This window comes from Pan paniscus, chromosome 14 (assembly GCF_029289425.2).
Source record: "Pan paniscus chromosome 14, NHGRI_mPanPan1-v2.0_pri, whole genome shotgun sequence".
NCBI classification, from domain to species: domain Eukaryota; kingdom Metazoa; phylum Chordata; class Mammalia; order Primates; family Hominidae; genus Pan; species Pan paniscus.
The window spans coordinates 31,670,465-31,687,303 of NC_073263.2; the positions used below are offsets into that span (position 1 = coordinate 31,670,465).

The 16,839-nt window shown below is 37.9% G+C and overlaps 1 protein-coding gene across 4 annotated transcripts in view; it reads left to right on the top strand.

Moving 5' to 3' along the window:
* FRY (FRY microtubule binding protein) overlaps positions 1 to 16,839 on the top strand; it is a 448,961-nt gene that overhangs the window by 259,027 nt on the left and 173,095 nt on the right. For all 4 annotated transcript variants that reach the window (XM_055096587.2, XM_055096586.2, XM_034936539.3 and 1 more), the window contains one exon: positions 10,753 to 10,892. In XM_055096587.2, the coding sequence (XP_054952562.1) occupies positions 10,753 to 10,892 (140 nt within the window). The remainder of the gene's footprint in view (positions 1 to 10,752; positions 10,893 to 16,839) is intronic.

Consider the following 16,839-nt stretch of genomic DNA (forward strand, 5'->3'; position numbering starts at 1 on the left):
AGAAGGAGAAATGGAAAAAGAATTATAGAAAAACAAAAAACAAAACTTTCCAACATAGCATATACCATTTCTACTTATATCCAATTAGCCAGATGTCAATCACATGGCCACATCTAGCTATAAGAAAGTTGGAGAAATTTTTACTTTGGGTGACTATGTGTCTGTCTAAAAATGGGGTATTTTATACCTAAGGAAGAAGAAAAGAAAAAGAAGAAAAGCTGTTATTGGGTAACAGCTAGATGTATCCACTAGATATTTAGCCAAAATGCCCAAAGTAGAACTATTTACAGTTCTGTACCTTTTTCTTTCCCACTGTGGGTTTCTCCTCAAATTTGCCAGTTTTCCAGTTTGAACTTAAATATACATATATATTTAGAAGCTAAAACTTCATGTTTTCTTTTATATTTTATAATTTTACACTCATAATTTTATTGGTTTAGTATTTCTAAATTTAACCTAATTACACTCCAACTCTGTAAGAATAAACCTGGAAGGGCCTGGCGTAATGGCTCACGCCTATAATCCCAACACTTTGGGAGGCCGAGGCGGGTGGATCACCTGAGCTCAAGAGTTGGAGACCAGCCTGGCCAACATGGCAAAACCCCATCTCTACTAAAAATACAAAAATTAGCCAGACGTGGTGGCACGTGCCTGTAATCCCAGCTACTTGGGAGGCTGAGGCAGGAGAATCGCTTGAACCTGGGAGGCAGAGGTTGCAGTGAGCTGAGATTGCACCACTGCACTCCAGAGTGGGACTCTGTCTCAAAAAATAAAAATAAAAGTAAAGAAGAAACCTGGAAAAAAAAATTTATAAATGACAAGATGTCTAAACAGGATTTTTAAAGCTCAGTGTTAGTAGGAGAAATATACTAGTGAATGCTTTACACATTGGAGAACTAGGAATTTGTGCCCTCATTTCCAGAATTTCACTTTTCACAAACTTCATGCATATGAGTTTTTTTCCATTGTTATACAGCACCTACCTCCTGGCAACCATGTGCCAAGCATTATGCCAACTCATGGAAACAAACAGGAAGGAAGCATAGTGCCTGCCCTAGAGGCCCCACCACTGGAGTCTTGTTGGAGAGAAAAATAGAACTAAAATCAGATAAATGATAACCGCAGACTAGTAAGTAAGCTAAAGCTGGTGTGAGCCTCAGGAGAGCAAACTTCACCCTGCCCTGAGGAGTCAGGGAGGCCTTCATGGAGCAGGCAGCAGAGGTTCAGAGCAGTATGGGCTATCCCTTCTGGTCCATGCTAGTGATAAAGTCATACCAGTAACAAGAATCAATAAAGGCAGAAGAGAATTCCAACAGCATTTGAAGATGTATATACTATCACTATTTATTTTAAATTACTATAGTAACTGTCAGGGCTTAGCGAGTAAAAGGAACTAAAAATCGTTCTGGTAATAAAGTAATTTAGCAAACACTGTGCATGTGTATATGTATATACATACACACAAAGTTTTATATGAGACAAAGAGATGTAAGAATGTGGTCCCCAGGCATGTGTTTCACATTCCAGGAGCTCCAGATCTGGAAGAGGGTCAGGCAGTGCACAACCAGCCTTGACATAGGCCTGCATCTGTAAGAAGTGCCGCATGAATGGTGTGGACAGTAAATATGCTGAGACTTCAGGGACAGAAGACACATGCCTCAGGACCAGGTGCCTAGCTAGAAAATGCCTTCTAGATGAGAACAAGATCTATCAGGTGCCTAAAGCAGTAGAATCGATAGGATTTGCTGAGTGTTGATGGTGAGGAAGATAGGAAATTTCAGAAGAAAGGAACATTTTATGCAAAGGTCCTGAACAGAAAAATGACACTATCAGTTATCTTTGAGGAACCTAGAAATTGATCAATTTAGTTGATGCAGAAGGCATGTATTGTTAAAGGATAATCTTCAAAAACAGGCAAAAATATGACTCACATAGAGATATAAAATGAACCTGTATTAAACATTTTATTTAACTTGTTATTAGTGCAGGATGTTACAACCAGTTAAATTCCAAAAAACAGACACATTTATAAATCATCATTGAAATGAATGCAAGCAGAGGCAAAACTGGCTTCTTTCATATGGGGGAGGGAAGTCCACTGAACCTTCACTGGACAGTTTTTCATGTCTATAGACAAGAATTATTTTGCATTGCTATCAGGTATCTACCATTTATACAGTTTTAAAATAGCTCAAAGGCATTGACAGGTATAGAGCCCCCATAGACTCAGAATCAGATAACCCCTTGAGAGGTATGCTTTAGTTTTCCATTATAAACAAACATTTCCTACAGTCTGGGGGAAGTTAAAAAAGAGATCAGGCAGCAGAGGTAGGAAGGGATCAGATTGTGGAAGATCTTAATGCCAGTGGGATGGGGCTGTATGCATACCAGTATCAAGTTGTCAACTTGATGTTAGCCTTAAGGAGACAATGGTCATGAAGGCAGTAATGAAGAGACCTAAGGCATTTGGGGAGCATGGCATTGATAAAGATTCTAAGCTAAAGGGGCCTAAACTAAAATGGAGGCAGTGAGACTATAAGAAAGGATGATTATAAGCAAAATTATATAAGAAGGATAAACATTGGTTAAGAAAAGGAGACACAAAGGATAACTGTAGTTTTAAGCATGATTTGGAGCGATTTCCATTCAATTAAACAAACAATGAGTGCCTGACACATACTAGGATCTGTGCAAGGTGCTGAAGTCACAAAAATGAATAAGACAGAGCCCTGTCCTCCAGGAATTCTCAATCCCAGAAGGAAGACAGTTATCTACACAAATAAAGTGGCAATGTAAACGCTATAATAGAGGTTGTATCAAGTGCTCTAGGAACTCAGATAAAGGAGCAGTTAATGATGCTAGGAAGGTACACAAGTGTGTGCTACAAGAAGCAACCAAGGAGCAGTGACATTTAAAATAAGCCTTTTATCCAGATGAACAAATTGGGCCAGGGTATGCCAGGCAGCAGAGGTCTCACAGACAAAGGAGAAGTTGAAGGTGAAAAGAGCAGAGTGCTGGGGATGAGGGTGGAAAGGTGGACTGAGCCCATTGCAGTGGGTAGTAGGAGCCGTGCTGAGGGGTCTAGATTATTTTCTATGGGCTATGAGCTCTTCAAGCAGAGGAGACTATACTTGGGGGCAGAAGACAAGAGAAGGCTGTAAATCCGTTATGCATACTGAGTTTTCAGGGAAGGTGAAATATCTCAAGAAAAATAACGGGTTCAGTTTATTATGTGGTCACTCAACAAACACTAATAGAGACTAGAGCACATGAGTAAAGAACGTCATAAAGAGTTTAGTATCAGGAGGTGGGATCTACAAAAGAATGGCTAGAAAAAGGGTAGTTTGGAAAGTGGGAGAAGTCTAGAGATAGTGCTCTCTAGGGCAGGGATGGCCCATCACAGCAGCTGATGCAGGGACATCACGGAAGATGCAGACCAGGAAGAACTGGAGGTTAGCAGCTAGGAGCTCACTGGAAGTGGCTTTGAGGAAGGCTTTTGCTGCAATGGCTATTCATGGATGTGTAGAGTGCATTTTCATAGTCGATGGACTAATGTTAAATACTTTGAAGCTTGCTTTCACAAGCTAAGTTATAATGGCTGATTATGATTGGTAGCACCTAAATAACAAAGCAGCGTGCTAGAACATCATCATGGAACCAGTGATGAGTTCCTTATCTGGCATCTGTGGAGAGCATCTATGAATGAAAGGCATGTGAGCTCACCATTTTACCTTCAAGTGGTTTTCTTCGTTGTACAGACATCTTTTTACAATAAAAGTCCACAGCATTTTATTTCAGATTCTCCAAAGAAACAATAGCCAACAACAAAGAACTACTCATCCAACCGTGATGAGTGTGGACCTGGGTGGGTGATGATCAAATTAGCCCATTTTTAAAAGTGAAAAAGCAACACTCCAAAATAACTCTTACTTGAGGGAGTTTGTGACCCTTACCTGTTGGAGATTGTATTAATGACAGCCACTAGATACAGTTACTCTCAGAAATGAAAACTCTAGCTGATGAATGAAGTCAGAAACGAATATTCTTTCACATACCTTCCAGCTACATGCAAATGCTTGCTTGTTGATTTGCTCTGCCCTTGGCTTTTAGACCTTTGCTTATGTAGTATTTAATGATGATATAAACATACAGTGTGTTAAATAATACCAAAAATTGTATGCTGTACAACGTTTTTCTGTTTGAAGTATTATTTCAACTTTTAAAACAGTCTCATACAGTAAGTGGAAGTTATTTTCTCTTTGCATAATAAAGTCTGATTACTCTGCAAAGGAGCATGTGTCAGAGCAATCAGAATTCAGATCCTTATTGTCACAGATGAATTGTCCTACTATGCTTTGGCATTTCATGAGGAACAGCATAGAAGATAAGAGAAAGTACAGGAAGCTAATTAAGACAGGGCAACATCATAGGATTCTGGGGAAGAAATCCTTTCCAGGAGAACCTGGTGAATACTGTCATTTGCTCAGGAGATTTCAAGGGAAATTATTGCAAAAAAGGCCATTGGTTGGCCATTGAATTGTCCCTGCTGATTTTTCAAATAAAGGTGCCAATAATGTGGTAAGGACAGAAATCAGATTTCAGGGATCAAGAAGAGAGTTGGGGGCAGATGCAGTGGTTCACTCCTATAATCCCAGCACTTTAGGAGGCTGAGGCAGGTGGCTCATTTGAGGTCAGAAGTTTGAGACCAGCCTGACCAACATGGTGAAACCCCATCTCTACTAAAAATACCAAAAAAAAAAAAAAATTAGCTGGGCGTGGTGGTGTGTGCCTGTAGTCCCACCTACTCGGGAGGCTGAGGCAGGAGAATCACTTGAACCTGGGAGGCAGAGGTTGCGGTGAGCCGAGATTGTGCCGCTGCACTCCAGTCTGGGCAACAGGGTGAGACTCCATCTCAAAAAAAGAAGAAGGAGAAAGAGAAGAAGAGAGTTGGCAGTGAAGCAGGAAGAGGAAGCATCAGCATTGCATGGGTGATTGAGAATCTGTCAGGAAGAAGGACAGATAATTGAGAATTAGATGAGAAAGGGGAGAGCAGGATCATATGAGGGCTACATGTGTTTTACAGAACGCTCTTATACCAAATGAAGTACAGGAGCTTCACACTGTGCCTTCTTGCAGAGGGTTGTGTCCATTTGTCACAACCCACTTGTATTTGGACTCAACACTTTTCTCAGAGTGGTTGAGGATCCTGAGTTAATAATTGGTTTTATTCAATTGATTGATTCTGATTCCAGAATAGTCATGAGTTACTATCCTCAGTGTCCTTTCTCATTGGCTTTGAAGTGAGCTGTTGCCTGCAGCAAACTCAGGGAGCCAGATGTTTGCTACCTTTCTCTCAAGGGTCTAATGCAGGACAGACATTGCTCAGTGACCTCTAATGCAAGCATTTGCAAGGTGCCAGGCAAAAGGCTTTGTATTTACATCTGCTGGAGTCAGAAAAGAATGGGAGCACAAACTAAGTTGCAAGGGTTCTAATGAAGACCCTGGGAGTTTGTGCTTGGACACGGGATAGGTGGGGCTTTTCAGGTTCCCACAATATACTTAGAAAGTGACATTTCTTCAGCTCTGGTGAATAAAATCCTGACAGCAAATTCTGTTACTTATTCTGTTATTAACTTAGCCTGTGATCTCATCACAGTCATTTTTTGTCTTTTTTTTTTAATGCTCCTCTTTTTATATTTGGAAATGAAAGAAGGAAACACGTTTTGGAAGGTTTATTATGTGCCCCACATTTTATAGCATCTCATTTGTCCTCTTAAAATCCCAATGAGGTAAGTATTTAGTCCCATTTTACAGCTGAGAACACAAAGCATCAGAGAAATGGTGGCATGCCAAGCTTATACAGCTATAAGAGGCAGAGTTGTAACTTGAACCCAAGACCATTTGATCATCCCATACACTAGAGAAACTATGAAAACATGGCACGTGAGTGGTCAGTCTCACATGTTGGGTTCTGAGAACATTAAGCTGTAACTATTTGCAATTGAATGTGACTTATATTCTTAACTAGTGTCATATCCGTGAATTGCAGATCATTTGCCCAAACATTCTAAGTAACTTCAGTTAAGGTTTTCTTCCAGATGTTATGTCTTACATACTTTTGTGTACTTGTGTACTTATGTACTGTTTACTTTATTTCTTAATATGTTAAAATACTATCTGTAAACAGGAAACACATGGTTAAACATATTCACACCTCTATAACTGAGCTAAAATCACTTTCTACCATCTTGGTAGTAGTAATTTTCCGGAAAAGGAAGCAGATGAAGAATGTAAGCAATTAAGAGTGAAAACAATTTAACTGGCATTGGATTTACATTAGTGTTAGTCAGCATTGCTTAAATTATTCTCTAGTGGAACACTGTTCTATGAAATGAACTAAGATGTTAAAATCAAAGAATCTTTTCCTAACTTGAATGAAAAAATATATTTAATGTATAGATTTTTATGATAGTTTTTCTATGAAACTATTCTTAAATCTTTGTCATTACTCATCAAATACTATAATCTAGCAATAGTATGATATGTGATCAAGTATAAATCAATTGCATTTGAAATTAAGATATCAGCATTTTATGGTATTACACAGTGAGTATCGTGGCCCTCAGAGTTGCTTGACCACTTGAATTTGTTTGAGAAATTAAACCATCAGTGCAGTTACTTTAAAGTTATTCATTAAATGTTCCATTTATGAGAAGCCAGTCTTATTACTATAAAATATGGAATGACTCCACTGAGTAATTATTCAAACACTTATATGTAAAGTTTCCTTCTTTGTGTTTAACAAGTATAATAAAATGCTTATGAAAAATCAATGTCTTAGCTGCAGCATAACAGTCTCTTTTGGCCTATTTATACATAAACTGCCAAAGTAAACATTAAAACATTTACAAAGTACATTTAGTTTTCTTCTGTATCCCCCCCAAAAAGAAAACACAAGTATGAAATAGTTCTGTGATTCTGTGCACTTCATCTCTTCATGCTGCCCAGTACCTAGCTCACTAGCTCATCTGTGGTGGAAGAATATGATCATTTAAATGCAACAAGAACATCTTTGTAAATGGGCCTGCCCTCTTTCATCAGGAGCACAGAGCTAGAATTCATCTTACCATTGGCTCTGCTTCCCGTAAATGAAGGAGTTGAGTAACCAAGAAGCCAGCTAGACCTTCCTCCCTTCCTGAGCTTTGAGGGCCAGGTCTTTGCAAATTCCACCCTTCCTTCCTGAAAGCCTGGGCTCAGAAGGGCAGTAACAGAAAGATGGAAAAACACACACATCCACCCCATGCTGACCTTTCATCCCTTCTAAGATGGTTTCAGTGTTTTGCCATGGAAAGTATGCCCAGTAGATCTAACACCAAGAATGGATTCAGGGTGACTTTTTAATGGGGGAGAAAAAATTATTTTAAGAAATTATTATAGATGAAGTCTGATGAACACTGTGGAAGTTCTCTATGGAGAATGGGGGTTCCACATACGTGAGGTAGCGGAACATTGCATGCATTGCCCAGAGATGTTTAGGAGTCAAACGTAAGTTTCCATCTCTTTTATGGGTCTGTAGTGAATATTGGAACTTATAAATATCCCACACAAGTATTTTTTGAATAAACTTTTTATTTTGAAATAGTTTTGGATTTGCAGAAAAGTTGCAAAGATAATTCAGGCAGTTGCCAGTTTCCCCTACTGCTGTAGCATCTTACACTGCCATGATACTTTTGTCACAACTAAGAAACCAGCATAGGTACATTATTGGTTTATGTGTTGGGCTTTTTTAGTGGTTTACTATAAAGGAGATTGCAAAGGATATAGATGAAGAGATGTGTAGGGCAAGCTGTTGGGGAAGGGATGCAGTTTCCATGCACATTATTGTTAACTAAACTCTACTGTGCTTTATTTGTATTTCCTTTCTTTTTCTCTGATATCTTTTTTCTGTTCCAAGATACTATTCAGCATACCACATGAACGTTTAGTCATCATGTCTCCTTAGATTCGGCAGATTTACACAAGTATTTTTAAATTATTGAAATATAACTGTAATGCTTTGAAATTTCGTTACCTATGTAATAATTAAGATAGTCATCCTATAGTCAGAAACTCTGAATTCTGATCCCTTTTTCTTCTATGGGAGGAATGTCCTTCATTTCTCAATTCAAAACATTTTAGATGTTGGTGACTTAGGAAAGTAAATATCCTTTCTCATGTTGGGATAACTTTAGAAAGAATTAGTGAATTACTACCTTGCCACATCATGATTAGCTTTCTTCTGAAAAGTTACTGCTGTTACATTCATGACCACAGCAGGAAAAATATATCTTGGCTGTGGATTTCACTAGAGTCAAGGGAAGGGTGACTCTTTAAATAATTAGATTGCTCTTCAGTTTTAAAAAGTTTATGCTGACTAGGTTAACAGGGCAGGCTGAATGCAATAGCCTATTTATTTTTACCTTATATTAACTCATAACTAAAGATAATGTACAATTTTGTATGTGTACATATAACCATCATTATAGGAGAGACAGCATGAAGTAGGCTATGAAGAGGTAGAATGTGAGAAAGAAAGCAATAAATATTTTGTTCAATCTTAAGGTTTCTTTTAAAGGTGACAGTGGAAAATCCTATTGACACAAAGCACTTTAGCTCCCTTTGCTCTCATTTCCTGCTTTATAAAAGGAAGTGAAGCCTGGCCTGCTTAACTGCAGAAATATTGTGAGTTAACTAAGGATTTCCATTTCTTCTGCCATCTCTGCTTCTCAGGCCGAGATCACAGAATGCCTGGAATCACTGCCATCACCTCATGCAATTCAAGCATGTGTGTGAATTTGCTTCCACATCACCCCACTGTTTCGGGGATTCAGCCTCCCCATACACAATTTGTATGGGCTTATGTCCCTATTCAAAAATCTTTAGAGTCTTCTCATTTTCTAGAGAAGAAAAATTTTCAGCATTATGTTCCTTCACTCTGGCAAAATAAAGTCTTCATACCAGTCAGATATTTCTTCTTTCATTTCACTCAAAACCTTCGTCACATCAATTGTGATAATCATCAACAGTTACTTTATACCTTCATTACTAAAGGCTTTTTCTACCTTGAGTCTTTGCTTTTTTTTTTCTTGGGTCTCATCTCAAATTTCTACCCTTTCTAAAATAGTCCCAGGTAAACTCTCATCTTCATTTCTCTTAAATTCCCAGCCTCCTTCTCCCTCTAGTGATCTGACCTAAGAACCCCTGGTTTTCACATGCACTGTATATGTTAGTATGTTTCCTTCTGGTCCTGTTTTCTGCATATGTATACTTACATAGTATCTCTACCAAATTGGAATCATACCAATTAAATGATTCTTCATTTTTTTCATTTACCATATCATGAACATTTTCATGTCATATTTTTATATTTATATTAAAATATGATTTTAATGGTTTCAGAAATAGTCCACACCAAATTCCACATCTTATTAAGCATTTACATGTAGTTGGACATTTATGTTGTTTCCATCCTTTTGCTATAATAAATAATGCTGTCCTGCACCTTCTTACTTATCTTTAATTATGGACTTGAGATAAATTCTAAGAGTGGCCTTCCTGAGAATGATTTTTATTAGGTTCTTGATATGTATTTCCAGAGATGTTATGCCTGTTTTTTTCTATCAGCGGTATATGAATATATCCACTTTATCACTGCTCATCAACTCTGGGTGTTATAATTTGCTTATACAGTTTGTTGATTAGCTAGTTAAAACCTATTTCATTGTAGTTTTACATATTCTGGAGACAAGGCCTTAGTCAGACATGTGTTTCGCAAATATTTTCTCCCACTCTGTGGTTTGTCCCTTATCACGTTCTTAACTGAATTCTTCTAAAAGCAGAAGTTTTTGGTTTTGAAGAGTTTCATTATATGAAATTTTATCATGGACTTTGCTTATGGGGCCGTACCTAAGAAATCCTTGCCTAATACAAAGTCACAAAGGTTTTATCCTATGTTTTCTTGGAGTTTTATATTTTTAGGTTTTATACTTAAATTTATGAGGCATTTTGTGGGAACTTTTGCATAGAGTAATGAGATATGGATTGAAGTGTTTTTTCATAGTAATCAGTTAAAAAATCAGGACTCTTTCCAGATAAGGAAATTAGAATAACAATTCTACCAAAGGCACATTTGTTCTTTAAAGAAAAAGGGAGAAGTTTGCCTTTAATGTAACAGGGGGTAAATTATTGCTGCCCATTTATATTTTGAGTCTAATTTGGGGCATACTTCAAATTAATGAATGAATAATTATTGTCCAAAACCATACATTATTATTACCACTTAGGTTATTTGGTGATGGGGGCAGATTTGTTTATATCATGTAAATTATTAATATAACTGTATTCATATATTTATACAACAAACTTTTTAGGACGGAAGAAGCATTCATCTACTTTAGGCAGATGAACGTGGGAACATAATATCTTTGCAGTTCCATGAATAACCTGTATGCAATTAACATCTGATTTCTAGAATGAAAGGGAGTCAAAGTAATTAACTTTCTTGAACTACAAAATTATTCTTATATGGGGAACATTTGTCACCATTAAGAGACAGGCTCTTGGGAATGTACTAATAAAGATTATGAAAGAAAGGACTGTGATACGGAAGAAAATATTTTAGTGAGTAGTGCTTGGGGTTACTTGTGAAATAAAAAGTTTCTCAGTAATTGGCAGTGCTACCAGTGTTCTAATCACCTGCATTTTCCTCCATAGGTCATCAGCTCAATGAGCTCCCTTTCTGAGTACTGCCTACCTTCCATTCTACGTACATTATTTGACTGGTATAAAAGGCAAAATGGCATTGAGGATGAATCACATGAATACAGACCAAGAACAAGCAATAAATCAAAAAGGTACATTTCTTTTGTGTAAGGATCATGGTTTTATTTTGTTTTGTTTTCAGGAAACATAAATCAAAATTAGAGTTACAAGGCAATTGGGTCTTCCTGACTCTTCACAAGGATGCCTAGCAGGTGCTGCAGGGGCCCTGTGTCTGTAGCAGGTAACCCATTTGGAGCACCGAGTCACTGCCAGCCGTCACGGGTTGAAAATTCATACACAGCTTTATTTCAACTTTGGTGGAGACAGGTGTGAGGGCCGCAGGTCACTTTCTTGCCAGCTTCTTTCCTCTGCCCTCTCCCACTGAGTCTACACCCAAAGCAGAATGCTGACTGCAGGCCTTGCGTGACATGCCAAGATATTTTAGTCCTCGTTCCAGTAACCTTGAGTGCTCAGTGTACTGTAGTGGGAAGGACGCTGGACTGGACGTTAGTGGTAGTCCTGGCGCTGCCACTATTTAGCCATGTGACTTTGGGCAGCTCCCCGCCTCTCTGTACCTCAGCCTCCTTGTGAGCAAAACAAGGAAGTTAGGTGACACCATCTCCAACTCCTCCTTCCAGCTGAGTATTTTGTTTATTTATTCTCTGTTCCCTTCTTCCTGTGGGTTTGAAAAATGGAACTTGCTGCTCCAGGAGCATATCAGCATCTGTAAAACTTAAGATTCTCATTAATGTGTGTCCTCCCCATATTTTAGGTAAGCACATATAATTTCATATGTTTAGTCAACCTATAGCAAGGCAGTGAATATAAGAAAGATTAATACACTTACCTTTTTTAAAAAAAATAAAAGATTATTTTAAAAAGTAGTTAGATTTCTCCACATGAATGGATTATTCCAATTAAAAAAATACTTTTAAAGTCTGTAAACTGAAATTAATCAACCAGAAAATCAGACATTAACTTTTTGTGAATGATTTATTTCTCTCATTTTTCTTGAAAGTCCTAATACTGTTTCAAAAGACTTCTTTTGAAATCGAAGAATTGTAACATTACCATGTTACACTTCAACAAAATTTATAATCTGCTTTTATAATGTGCTTGAATTTATGCAAGATTTAATCATATAATTTTGTTTGGGAGAGAGATTAATAACTTTTTCATATTGAATTTTTTTTAGTGAAGAAGGAAATTTTTAGAATTTTTAGATATAACTCAGATGCCATAAAATTCACCCTTTTAAAGTATATAATTCAATGTTTTTAGTATATTTACAGGGTTGTACAACCATTACCACTCTAATTTCAGAACATTTTTATCACCCCCAAATCCTGTACCCATTAGCAGCCTCTCCTCATGAATATTTTTTTAATTTATCAGGTTTTAAAAATAGAATTTAAATTGTTTATCTGAAAAATGGTTCAGACCATGTGATTAAGAAATTAAGAGGATCATTTTATTATTTTTTCCATATTACACGTTGTCTTATGAACAGATATTAAACCTTCCCAGGGGCAGGGAGTGGGACAGTTTTTAGTGAGTTGAATTGAGTTTTAGTTTTGTTCCTCTGTTTTGTCAGAATTTAGTTGCTGAAATTAGATTTTTCATGAATTGATTTCTTTATGGATTAAAAATTATAGTTTTTAAAATTGTGTTACTGATTATTTTCAGGAGATCAGAGTAAGTACTGAGATCAGATAAAGAATCAGGACAGTAAAATTTGACTTAGTAGCATTTTAGTTAATGCTTGAATTTTTAAAATAAGAGAGAAAATGTGCTTAGAAAACAGCCAAATGAATGAAGCTCTCTAGGGTATGATGTAGCTAAATGTGAGTTTCTGCTACTAGGAAAAAAAGGTTGGGGGGACTTTAAGGAGGAGCATAAACTACTGAAAATAGATGTCAGGGATGCACATTGGGTTGTGATTTCTGAGATTAGTACAGTATCAGCATTTGGACTGCCAAATAAATCTGTCAAATGCCTCTGGCTCCTGGCAGTTAGACTGCAAACCAGCAATAAAGTTGAATTCATTATTAGAAATGTATATGTCTTACTTTGATTTGAAAACATAATTTGGCTTATTAAATAAAATAGAATCAAAGGTCTACATTTTTTTTTCTGCCAAGAACTGCTACTTTCTCAGGTTCCTCTGGCCACTTGTAAAGACCCTTAGCATCCAGCACAAAAATACTCTCTCTACTGCTGCTGGCCATCTCTGGGAGTTCTCCCTCCTTTTGGTCTTTCCAACTTCCTGTCTCCTTATTCTATAATATAATGGATATAAAGCCTGATTTCTGAGTGCCCTCCTTTTTAATGCAGCTGCGTAGATTTTCCTTTCCCCTAGCTCGCAGTGCCGCTTACTAGTTCCAGTGGGTCTTGAAGGACTTTAGATAGATGGTTTTGTTCACAGCTCTTTCTCCTGGCAGGGCTGTTCATAAATGATCCTGAAAGAATGAGTTCCTACTCTGTTGATACATTTACTCCTTGAAAGATAAACATGCAAGTTCCTTCTTAACGTGTTCTGTCATCCACCAGCCTTAATTTGACTTGCTCAAAGTTACGGAGCACTCCAGAAGGTCTTCTTTATATCTTAAATATCACATTATTTTCTCTTATTCCCTTTTGACTAAAGAGAAAAACATTCCAGATTTAAAATAGTCTTGATTTATTTTGAAAAGATCTTCCTGGCAAGTCTAAATCCTGTCATCCCTCCTCATTGGTTTTATTTAATATATACTATTGAGCATTTATGTGTTTGGGAAATTATGCTAAATACTTTACATGTTTTATCTTCTCAAACTATTATGTAAGTACTATTATTCACATTTTGTGGATGGAGAAATTGCCGATAAATAGAAGAGGCATAATTTTATGCCAGACTGTTCCACACCAGAGTCAGTGCTCTAGGCCACTTCTTGTGCCAAGGAGCCCAGCAGTAATTTCATCTGTCTTTGTTCAATTCCAAATGAGCCCTCAATCAGTGTGTTAGTCAAGCAGAAAATGGGGTAGAGGGACTGCCTTCCTGTTCTTCTGACAGTGCTGATTCTGCTTCTAACTTTTTTAAACATTTATTTATTTTTCCATACGTTATTGGGGTACAGGTGGTATTTGATTACATGAGTAGGTTCTTTAGTGGTTATTTGTGAGATTTTGGTGCACCCATCACCCAAGCAGTACACATTGTACCATATTTGTAGTCTTTTATCCCTCGCCCCACTCCCACTCTTCCCCCCAAGTCCCCGAAGTCCATTGTATCATTCTTTTTTGTTTGTTTGTTTGAGACAGAGTCTCACTCTGTCACCAAGGCTGGAGTGCAATGGCATGATCTCAGCTCACTGCAACCTCCACCTCCCAGGTTCAAGTGATTCTCCTGCCTCAGCCTCCCAAGTAGCTGGGACTACAGGCATGCACCACTGTGCCTGGCTAATTTTTGTATTTTTAGTAGAGACGGGGTTTCACTATGTTGGCCAAGCTGGTCTTGAACTCGTGACCTCATGATCCGCCCACCTTGGCCTCCCAAAGTGCTGGGATTACAGGCGTGAGCCACCATGCCCAGCCCACATTGTATCATTCTGATGCCTTTGCATACTCATAGCTTAGCTCCCACATATCAATAGAATGTTTGGTTTTCCATTCCTGAGTTACTTAACTTAGAATAATAGTCTCCAATCTCATCTCATCCAGGTCACTGCAAATGCTGTTAATTCATTCCTTTTTATGGCTGCATAGTATTCGATCATATATATATACCACAGTTTCTTTATCCACTCATTGATTGATGGGCGTTTAGGTTGGTTTACGATTTTGCTATCATGATTTGTGCCACTATAAACATGCATGTGCAAGTATCTTTTTCGAATAATGACTTCTTTTCCTCTGGGTAGATACCCAGTAGTGGGATTGCTGGATCAAATGGTAATTCTACTTTTAGTTCTTTATGGAATCTCCACACTGTTTTCCATAGCAGCTATACTAGTTTATATTCCCACCAGCATTGCAGAAGTGTTCACTGCATCCACGCCAACACCTACGGGTTTTTTTGTTTTTTGTTTTTATGGCCGTTCTTGCAGGAGTAAGTTGGTATCACATATGGTTTTGATTTGCATTTCCCTGATCATTAGTCATGTTGAGATATTTTTTCATATGTTTGTTGGCCATTTGTATGTCTTCTTCTGAGAATTGTCTACTCATGACCTTAGCCCACTTTTTGGTGGGGTGGTTTTTTTCTTACTGATTTGTTGGCATTCATTTTAGATTCTAGATATTAGTCCTTTGTCAGATGTATAGATTGTGAAGATTTTCTCCCACTCTGTGGGTTGTCTGCTTACTCTGCTGACTGTTCCTTTTGCCGTGCAAAAGCTCTTTAGTTTAATTAGGTCCCAGCTATTTATCTTTGTTTTTATTGCATTTGCTTTTGGGTTTTGGGTCATGAAATCCTTGCCTAAGTCAATGTCTAGAAGGGTTTTTCCAATGTTATCTTCTACAATTTTTATAGTTCAGGTCTTAGGTTTAAGTCCTTAATCCATCTTGAGTTGATTTTTGTATAAGGTGAGAGATGAAGATCTAGTTTCATTCTCCTACATGTGACTAGCCAATTATCCCAGCACCATTTGTTGAAAAGGGTGCCCTCTCCCTACTTTATGTTTTTGTATGTTTTGTCGAAGATCAGTTAGCTGTAAACACCACATAAACAGAATTAAAAACAAAAATCACATGTTCATCCCAATAGATGCAGAAAAAGCATTAGACAGGCCGGGCACAGTGGCTCACACCTGTAATCCCAGCACTTTGGGAGGCCGAGGTGGGCGGATCACAAGGTCAGAAGATCGAGACCATCCTGGCTAACACAGTGAAACCCTGTCTCTACTAAAAATACAAAAAATTAGCCGGGCGTGGTGGTGGGCACCTATAGTCCCAGCTACTCAGGAGGCTGAGGCAGGATAATGGCGTGAACCCGGGAGGCAGAGCTTGCAGTGAGCAAGATGGCACCACTGCACTCTAGCCTGGGCGACAGAGTGAGACTCCGCCTCAGAAAAAAAAAGAAAAAAAAAAGCATTAGACAAAATCCAGCATCTCTTTATGATTAAAACTCTCAGCAAAATCGGCATACAAGGGACATAACTTAATGTAATAAAAGCCATCTACGACAAACCCACAGCCAACATAATACTGAATGGGGAAAAGTTGAAAGCATTCCCTCTGAGAACTGGAACGAGACAAGGATACCTACTGTCAGCACTCTTCTTTAACATAGTACTAGAAGGCCTAGCCAAAGCAATCAGACAAGAGAAAGAAATAAAGGGCATCCATATAAGTAAAGAAGTCAAACCGTCACTGTTTGCTGACAATGTGATCATTTCCCTTGAAAACCCTAAGGACTCCTCCAGAAAGCTCCTAGGACTGATAAAAGAATTCAGCAAAGTTTCCAGATACAAGATTAATGTACACAAATCAGTAGCTCTTCTATACACTAACAACGACTAAGCAGAGAATCAATTCAATAACTCAACCCCTTTTACAATAGCTGCAAAAAATAAAATAAAATACTTAGGAATATACCTAACCAAGGAGTCGAAAGACCTCTACAAGGAAAACTACAAAACACTGCTGAAAGAAATCACAGGCAACACAAACAAATGGAAATATATCCCATGCTCAAGGATAGGTAGAATCAATATTGTGAAAATGACCACACTGCCAAAAGCAATCTACTAATTCAATGCAATCCCCATCAAAATACCACCATCATTCTTCACAGAATTAGAAAAAGCAATTCTAAAATTCATATGGAACCAAAAAAGAGCCCACATAGCCAAAGCACGACTAAGCAAAAAGAACAAATCTGGAGGCATCACACTACCTGATTTCAAATTATATTATAAGGCCATAGTCACCACAACCACGTGCTTCTAACTTTTAAATGAGCACAAATGACTGCTTTACTTCTCCTACCTCTTCTTCCTTCTGCCTTTTACTCTTCTCTCTCACCACCCCTTCACTTCTTCATTCCTCCTTTCACTAAGT